This window comes from Cannabis sativa, chromosome 6 (assembly GCF_029168945.1).
Source record: "Cannabis sativa cultivar Pink pepper isolate KNU-18-1 chromosome 6, ASM2916894v1, whole genome shotgun sequence".
In the NCBI taxonomy this organism is placed as follows: domain Eukaryota; kingdom Viridiplantae; phylum Streptophyta; class Magnoliopsida; order Rosales; family Cannabaceae; genus Cannabis; species Cannabis sativa.
Window position 1 is genome coordinate 69,092,236 of NC_083606.1, and position 8,709 is coordinate 69,100,944.

The window sequence follows — 8,709 nt, forward strand, 5'->3', positions numbered from 1 at the left end:
AATTTTTTATTCTAAGCTAAACTATATGTATTTTCTTGTATTTAATTAAATATAGAATTATAACCATCTAGATTCTTTCTGAAGCTTAATTTAAATTTTTCATTAAATATTCCTATTTAAGTTGATATTTAGTTATCTACAACTAACCAACTTAAATCTGAATATCTTTTGGATTTAAAATTTCAAAATTAAGTTGAGGAATTTTAGGCATTGGTTATTAAGATTCTTTAGATATTTTTTAAGTTAATATCTTTTCGAATATTAACTTAAAATGGAATATTTTAGATATTTTTTAAGTTAATATCTTTTCGAATATTAACTTAAAATGGAATATTTTCAAATTAAGTGGTTACAACTTAATTTTTGATATTTAATTAAATCTAAATTTGAAAATATTTAAGTTCTAGATTTTTTCTAATACAACTTAAATTAGATATTTTTTCAAATTTTGTGGAAAAGATACTTAGTCAAATAAAATATTTTCTAGATACTAATTTCTAGACTACTTATTATTTCTAATATTAAATAGGAAAATATTATACATTGTGAAATTAATTATTATTTAAATAATTAATTTTTGTACAATTTATTTTAAGTATATTTTTCCTAGTATTAAACTAGAGATTAATAATTAAGCCTTCTCTACACTTAATTATTTATTTCTTGAATTTAATACATTTAATTAATTTGAAAATTAAATATCTAAGTTGATTTTCATCATGATACTTAAATATTTCTTTTTCATGACACTTAATTAAATAGAAAATTATTTTAGTTGAATTTTTTTTTCAACTAAATTTAAATAATTTTCAAAATATATTTTTCTTTATTTTATTAATCAAATTTCGAAATTGCATTTCTTAAATGCTGGAATTTCGAATTTTATTTGAAAAATAGATTAAAGTTGTAAATTATTTATTTTAATTTTGGACCAATTTAAATCAATGATTTTTTCATTTAATGATTAATTAAAATAAATTGAATTAAAGTATATTATTAGAAATTGAATTAATTAGTCAAAGGAAAATCTAGATAGATGATATTTTTGCTTGAAGTATTTTTCTAGTGTATTTAATTAAATAGAAAATTAATATTTAAGTTGATTTTCATCATCATACTTAAATATTTGAAATTTTTCTTATATATTTAATTAAATAGAAAAATTATATTTTTTGTTGTAAATTAATTTTATTAATTAATTTTGGGCTAACATTAAATTAGAATAATTTTTTCAGGATTAATTTTTTATTTTAACATGCATTTTTGAAAATTGTGTCCTACAATACTTTAATTTTTCAAAATGCAATATATATTTATAGAAAATTAAATTTGAGTTGTAAATTAATTTAAATTAATTTTGTAACAACTTAAATTGAATATTTTTCTAAATATTTATTGGAAATTATTACTAAGATGAAAATAATTCATGTTATTTTCATATCCATCTAAGTAAAATTTATAAATATTTGTTGTTACTGATATTTCGCAACACCAAAAAGTACAATTTAACTGGAAAAAGAGAGAATTATTTGAGAGATGACAAATGCGAGTATTCGACCTAGAATGGCGAGTACTCGAATTAGGAATGCGAGAGTAAACAACAAAGCTGAAAAAATAGATGAGACGGTGAATTATAGTGGTTCAGTCAGATTTCGTTCTGCTTAGTCCACTGTAGCAAAGGATTCGTAGGTCCATTTTCACGGTGGATCACCCCTTTATATACAAAGCAGGTGCCCAATCGGTTACAAGAGGATCACATTTATTGTTAATCCATTATTTACACATTGAATTGCAATGACTAAACTCAAACAACGTTAACATTAATAAATGTATGACAGTTACTGAATTCATCAACGTATGCGTCTTTCGCATCTGCGAGTTGACCGTTCATGTTCCGTCTGTTGAGCTCGTAGGATCGCACATACGTTTGGAACGTCCGCGTCCTTAAGTAATCGCCTGTTGTAGACGTCGCATGTTGAAGCTGGTAACTTCTGGACATGCGAACTTATATTGGTCCGTTAGAGGTTTGTTGGGTCGCTGGGACCAAATCTGCCTCATAGAGCATCGGTCTCCATACTCGTCGCGGAGGTATAGAGGGGGACACTCGCACATGTTCTGACATATGCGAGTTGGGTCTACCCTGCATGATGAGGATTATGGTTATGCGGTGCGACTTAGGTCGCACCCGCAATATCTCGCTGGTTTTATCCTGGGCGAGGTCTAAACTTCGAGAAGTCTCTCACGGACATTTCAGCTTTCATTGGGAATCTGAATACACGTGTCCTTTTAAGGAGGAATCTAGTCTCGAGTTTCTAGGTGAGAGAAATCTCACTATAACACATGCCCCTAGTTTCGCGATGTGACTAGTGCGGTCAAGCGAGGGAAACTATTGCTCGAGAGGCTGAAAGGTTGTCACGAGGAGGTGACCTTTTGGTTGTCCCATCGAGGGTTTCGAAAAATGACGGCTGTAATGATTAATTTTCATTATCTCTAGGATGCCACGTCACAAAAACCCTTCGGTTTTCGTGTAGGCGTGGCCATAATTGGCCGTTAGATTGGGCGACCTTAGGCATTCCGACCGCCACGTGTCACGATCCCAATTAATAAGGGATGTGGGTATTTAAACGTTTTGATACGAATCAAATTTCCCATTTTTCCCTCTTTTCTCTTAACTTCCCTCCAGTGCATATACTTCAGACAAAATCCACTCCCAGATTTTCTGCCATTTCTCCACAACATTTTCATTCTCAGAAGTGATCGAGAATAACCGCAGGGATCAAAACTAAAGGTTAGCTTCTAAATTACTGCATTTTCGCTTTCTGTTTTTGGAGATAATGTGCTTTGTTTTCTGGGTTAGGATTTTTTTTTGAAAACTTTTAGGAGTGTATGCTAGTGGGTATTTATGTGTTCTGGGTCAATGAAACTGGGCAACATTCATAGTGTAGGACCTGTAAACTGACATAATCGCATACAATTCATATGCACTGATTCACGTCTCGAATGCTCGCGGACATTCGGATGAACAATTTTGAATGCTCGCGGGTATTCAGTTGAACAACTTGAATATTCGCATATTTCCAAGACTTATTTCCGCTTAACTGTTGACTAGACTTTTTAGGATCTTTTCATGTCGCGGGCTGAGTGGTGAGAGCATTAATTGCCATTCCAAATGGTGGGTGTGTCACAGTATTCTAATGGCTATATATGCGAATATATGTCCCTTGAGATACTGAGATACACCCAGCCATTTGTTGACGTGCGTTAATACTCGAATGATCGTACTCTTTGGTTGGTAGGTTGTCTCGAAACGGTGGGCGTCTCGCAGTAACTTCAGGGTTATGCTCGAAAATGCATACTTCTTGAGTCACTGTGATACGCCTAGCCGTTTCTGGAGGTATACCGCGCAACCAAGGATGCGTGAACTACTCGCCCAAAGATAGTTACATTTCTTCTCGCATGCTGATAGGAGGGTCAGTGTTCGCCTGACTTTCTTGTCGAATGCGACTTTTGTACTCTATTGCGGGTGAGATCACTTACTTTTATTTTTTCACACATCCATCACGCTGAAAAGATCTTCTATCTTTCAGATGAGCGATCTATCGGACAGCCAGCAGCTCGGCTCAGGAGGTCGCGCTTTTGACGGGGAGTCGTCACAAGAGAGACAGTTTTCTCCCTACGGACATCTCCGAAATGGAGGCTGCGGAGATAGAGCTAGGTCCGATGTCCTCCGTAGACATCGAGAGGATGGTACAGGAGCTCGCTGAACCTGGGACAATCGATATCCGGGATAGCGAATCCACAGTGTCAGCACGCGACTACCTCATCCATACGAGACACGCTCCCGACATCGAGGTCGAGGAGGTGGAGGAGGAATGGACTACTCCAATCCGCGAGTCAGGTGAGGAAGAAGAGGAAGCGGAAGGGAGTGGGACGGACTCAGTCGATGACTCCCAATTGAATGAACCTTTCTCATGCGAAGACCTAGTTTCGAGAGTCGTCAAATCTGACTTCACTACCTTTGTGAGGTTGAATTTGTTGCGACTCGCGTTTCAAAGTCCCAAACCCTCCCAGAGAGCGCATCTTCCGTTCACCAACCCTGCGATCATCCCTACAGAGGACGTGGTCATCTCAATACCCATTCTTCGATGTGGTGTATCGGTCCCGTTTCATCCTTTCGTCGCAGCGATTCTCAGACGTTATGACGTATCGCCTTTTCAGCTAACACCCAACAGTTATCGCACTGTTCTAGCATTCTATGCGATGTACATGGAGTACGCCCATAGGGCTCCGTCAGTAGAGGAGTTTAGTTACTTCTATGACATAAAGAGCGTGGGTCTTCATAATGGCTTCTTTTGCTTTAGTAAATGGGCGACTTCTGAAATAAACGGTATTGAGGGGATGGGCGATTGGAAGTCGAAATGGTTTTATATTTTTAAGGTTCCTGGGATCAGGACTGACTTTAATCGTAGACCCAGTATGTCGCATTTTTGTTGACTTAGATAAAACTTGTTACTTTGCTTTTCGAGATCTTTTGCTAACTCGTTCTTCTTTGTTGTCATCGCAGATAGACCACCTCGACCAACGCTTGACGCGAATAAGAAGGGGGTAGCCGAAATTCTTGGGAGTCTTCCGGTACAAGATCGCGACTGGCGATTGCTGTGTACGACTGCCAAATTGCGAGAACATAAACTGATCCCTGAGAACGCGAGTCTTCAACGGGAGCCAGTATATAAAGAACCTTCTGAGAAACAGCAGGAGCGGATAGATAAACGTCTTTCTAAACAAACTCCTCGACAAACTTCAGGTAACTCGCCCTTTTGCTATAAATTGATGGATAGGATTGTGATTTTTACTTATCTGTTCCTTGTGTTGTAGACATGACTTTCTTGAAGTCTGCCCCTGTCCTGAAGATCAAGCAAAAGGGTGGAACACCAGCGACTTCGCCGGTCGTTGCCCAGAAGAGGAAGAGCGATGTGATGACTTCGCTTGCTGCAGATTCTTCCAAGAAGTTGGCTAAGACCACTCAGGACAAAGGGAAGAAAGTCGTCATCGACTCTCCTGTTCGGGCTCGCGATTTTCTGGCCATGCAGGAAAAATTACTGGCTGAGATCCCATACGAGGATCTTGCTTCTCGATCTGCGGGCGGCCGTGCAATCCATGGCTTTGTTTATGAAAGCCGCGGCTACTCCTTCAAAGGAAACTGACTCGCTGAAGAGGCAGAACGTCCATTTTCAAGAGAGCATAAAGAAGCTGAAGCAGGAGGTGGCGAGGATGGAGGAGCTTAACAAGGCCAAGGAGAAGGAGCTCGAGGAAGTCAACAGGGCCAAAGAACAGGTGGAGCTCGAGCTCAAGAAGTCGCAGGACACTAACGCTGAGATGGCTCGCGACTTGGAGGCTGAAAAAGAGAGTGGGAAGAAACAGTACGATCAGGCTGTGTCTGACTATATTTACACTACTCTTTCCAAGGTCCCTGACTTCGACTTCTCGCTGCTTGGAGCTGAGGCTGCGGAAATGGCTGAAGCTTTTCGCGCGATGTCTCCTACTCAGACTCAGGGTAACCTTCTTGATGAAACCGAGGGAGTACAGGCTGAAGAGGTCGAGAATGAAGTCGTGAGCAAGATTGCAGACGAGGCTGCTCCTGATGAGACTACTCCCATCGTTCCAGGCGTTTGATTATTTGCTATCTTATGTTGTTGTTTAATTTCACTCTTACTCTTTTTTTTTATATATGCGGTACACGGGTACTCGCACTTCTGTACTTGGAGAATTTTATCTTACTTTTGGACATCTTTCTATCCTCGCAGGGATAGCTTACGTTTTAATATTTACGCAGTACACGGGTACTTGCGATTTTATATATATTTAACTTTGATCACAGCTTGGTGTGAATGCAATTATATATATGCGACTTTTTAATTACAGCTTGGTGTAATAAAGTAGGAAAAACTCGGTAAATTAAATTACCCGAAAAACTTAATAAGTGATTTTATTCAAGCAATCAGTAATACATGCGGGTACCATGCCCCTATACTTAGGAAGTATTTTGAACAAAAAATATCTAAGTATAAGTACTCGAATTATCATAACCGAATAACGCGAATATTACTGATAATAAAATTTCAAGCTCTCGCTATTCCATGCTCGTGGAATCGCGGTTCCATCGAGTGTTGCGAGTCGATAAGTGGCATCACCAATTTGATCTGCGATTTTGTATGGTCCTTCCCAATTGTCTCCAAAGACCCCGTGGGCTGGAACTTTGGTATTTGGCATTACTTTTCTAAGGACCAAATCTCCTACTCGCAGAGGTTTTATCTTTACTTTCGAGTTAAAGTACCTTGCTGTTCGTTGTTGATAAGCCGCGTTTTGTAGTTGCGCTTTATCACGCTTTTCTTCTAAAAGGTCAAGGCAAAACAACTGATTCTCGCTGTTCTGCGAGATATCGAAAGCATCTCTGCGCAAGGATCCCGCCCCAACTTCTACTGGTAACATGGCTTCGCACCCATAAGAAAGTGAGAAGGGTGTTTCGCCAGTTGTAGATCGAGGGGTTGTATTGTAAGACCATAGGACTTGCGGTAATTCATCTGGCCATGCCCCTTTGCGGTCTTCTAATTTTCCTTTTATGGTGTGTTTAATTATTTTGTTGACTGCTTCAGTCTGCCCATTGCTCTGCGGGTAAGCGGCTAACGAGAAAAGGCTTTTTAATTCCTAAATCATCGCATAGGCTGTCGCATCTCTTTACGGTCAAGCTTGTTTCCCATTATACGAAATGAGCTTGTGCGGAATGCCAAAGCGACGAGATGATGGAAGTGTAGACGAACTCGCGGAACTTCGTTGCTGTGATGGTCGCGAGTGCTTTCGCTTCAGCCCACTTTGTGAAATAGTCAACCGCGACTACAGCATATTTGACTCCGCCCTTTCCCTTGGGTAACTCGCCAATTAAATCAATTCCCCATATTGCAAAGGGCCAGGGACTCGTGATAAAATGGAGGTTACTCGGGGGCTGGTGTGTGTAAGTGGCTATTCGCTGGCATCTATCACATCTTTTTGCAAATGCGAGGGCATCTTGTCGCAATGTTGGCCAGTAATACCCTTGTCGCATAATTTTTAGGGCAAGGGAATTACCTCCAGTATGATTGCCACAAATTCCCTCGTGTACTTCACGCGATATATAACGCGGTCTTCTCCACCGATACATTTGAGAAGTGGTTGACTAAAACACGCGATACGAGGCTCGGTCATATATCACATAGCGGGCTGCTCGTTGTCGCAATTTCCTTGCTTCCATTTTATCATTAGGTAAGAGCCCCTTGTCGAGGTATGCGAGGATAGGGGTCATCCGAGTAATCTCACGAACGTCATCGATCTCCATGATTGTTTCTCGATCTATGGTTGGATGAGACAATACGTCTACCGGAATTACATCGAGTAATTCGGCTTCTCTAGTGGAGGCCAGTCGGGCCAAGGCGTCTGCATGGGCATTTTGAGTACGCGGTACTCGAGACACAACTACATGTTTGAACTTCTGCATGATTTCGCGAACGATGGCTAAGTATTTAACCAATCTTCCGCCTCTCGCTAGGTATTCTCCACTTACTTGACATACCACGATTTGAGAGTCGCTAAATGCTTGTAGGTATTCGACTTTCATCTCGAGAGCCAATTTCAGACCTGCGATTAAGGCCTCATACTCGGCTTCATTGTTAGATGCAGAGAATTCGAAACGTAGAGCAGCGTGTACCTTGAAATTATTGGGACTGATTAACAATATCCCACTGCCAGAACCTTCATTATTTGAGGCCCCATCGACATACAATGTCCATACCTCTTTGTCTATCATGGCGATATCATTTCCACCCTCTACAACCGCTACCTCTGTGCTCGGGAACTCAAGTATAAAATCTGCTAGGGCTTGCCCCTTGATCGCGGTTCTTGGTTTATACTTGATGTCGAACTGACTCAACTCCATAGCCCACTTTAATAATCTCCCCGATGCCTCTGGCTTTGCCGGGATACGTCTTAAGGGAAGTTTGTCAAAACTTCAACGGCGTGAGCACTGGAAATAAGGTCGCAATTTTCTTGAGGATATTATCAAGGCAAAAGCTAGTTTCTCCATGCAGGGGTAACGCGTCTCGGCGTCCAATAACCGCTTACTGACGTAATACACCGGGTGCTGACGTCCTTGGTCCTCGCGAACAAGTGCGGGCGATCGCATATTCGGAGACTGCTAAATAAATAGACAAGACCTCTCCGGGCAACGGTTTTGAAAGAATTGGAGGTTGCCCCAGGTGCGTTTTTAACGCTTGAAAAGCCTTCTCGCATTTCTCGTCCCATTGAAACCTCTTGTTACCCTTCAGGATCTGAAAAAACTCTTTACACTTGTCAGAGGATCTGGATATGAAGCGGTTTAAGGCCGCGACTTTACCTGTGAGGCTTTGAACCTCCTTTGGCTTAGTCGAAGACGGCATTTCTACCAATGCTCTGATCTTCGCAGGATTGGCCTCTATTCCTCGCTGATTCACCATAAAACCGAGGAATTTTCCGGAACCCACCCCAAAGACGCATTTCAAGGGGTTTAGACGCATCTTATATCGTCGCAATATGCCGAACATGGCCTGCAAGTGCGTGATATGATCCTCCGCATGTTGCGACTTTACGAGCATATCGTCAACATATACCTCCATCGTCTTTCCAATCAGATCTGCGAACATC

At 40.5% G+C, this 8,709-nt stretch overlaps 1 protein-coding gene across 1 annotated transcript; it reads left to right on the plus strand.

The window, feature by feature from the left end:
* The first annotated feature begins 3,690 nt into the window (after window positions 1-3,690).
* On the plus strand, window positions 3,691-5,204 carry LOC133039377 (uncharacterized). Its single transcript, XM_061118261.1, has 3 exons — window positions 3,691-4,025; window positions 4,527-4,804; window positions 4,876-5,204. Exons 1-3 carry the CDS (start codon window positions 3,691-3,693, stop codon window positions 5,202-5,204), a joined length of 942 nt encoding a protein of 313 aa, XP_060974244.1.
* The last annotated feature ends 3,505 nt before the right edge of the window (window positions 5,205-8,709 follow it).

Bases quoted from the DNA above. Each gene is read 5' to 3' on its own strand.
- LOC133039377 (XM_061118261.1), top strand. From the start codon at position 3,691: ATGGAGGCTGCGGAGATAGAGCTAGGTCCGATGTCCTCCGTAGACATC. The intron at 4,026-4,526 runs GTTGAATTTGTT...TTGCTTTTCGAG, and splicing joins GACTTCACTACCTTTGTGAG to ATCTTTTGCTAACTCGTTCT. The intron at 4,805-4,875 runs GTAACTCGCCCT...CTTGTGTTGTAG, and splicing joins AACTCCTCGACAAACTTCAG to ACATGACTTTCTTGAAGTCT.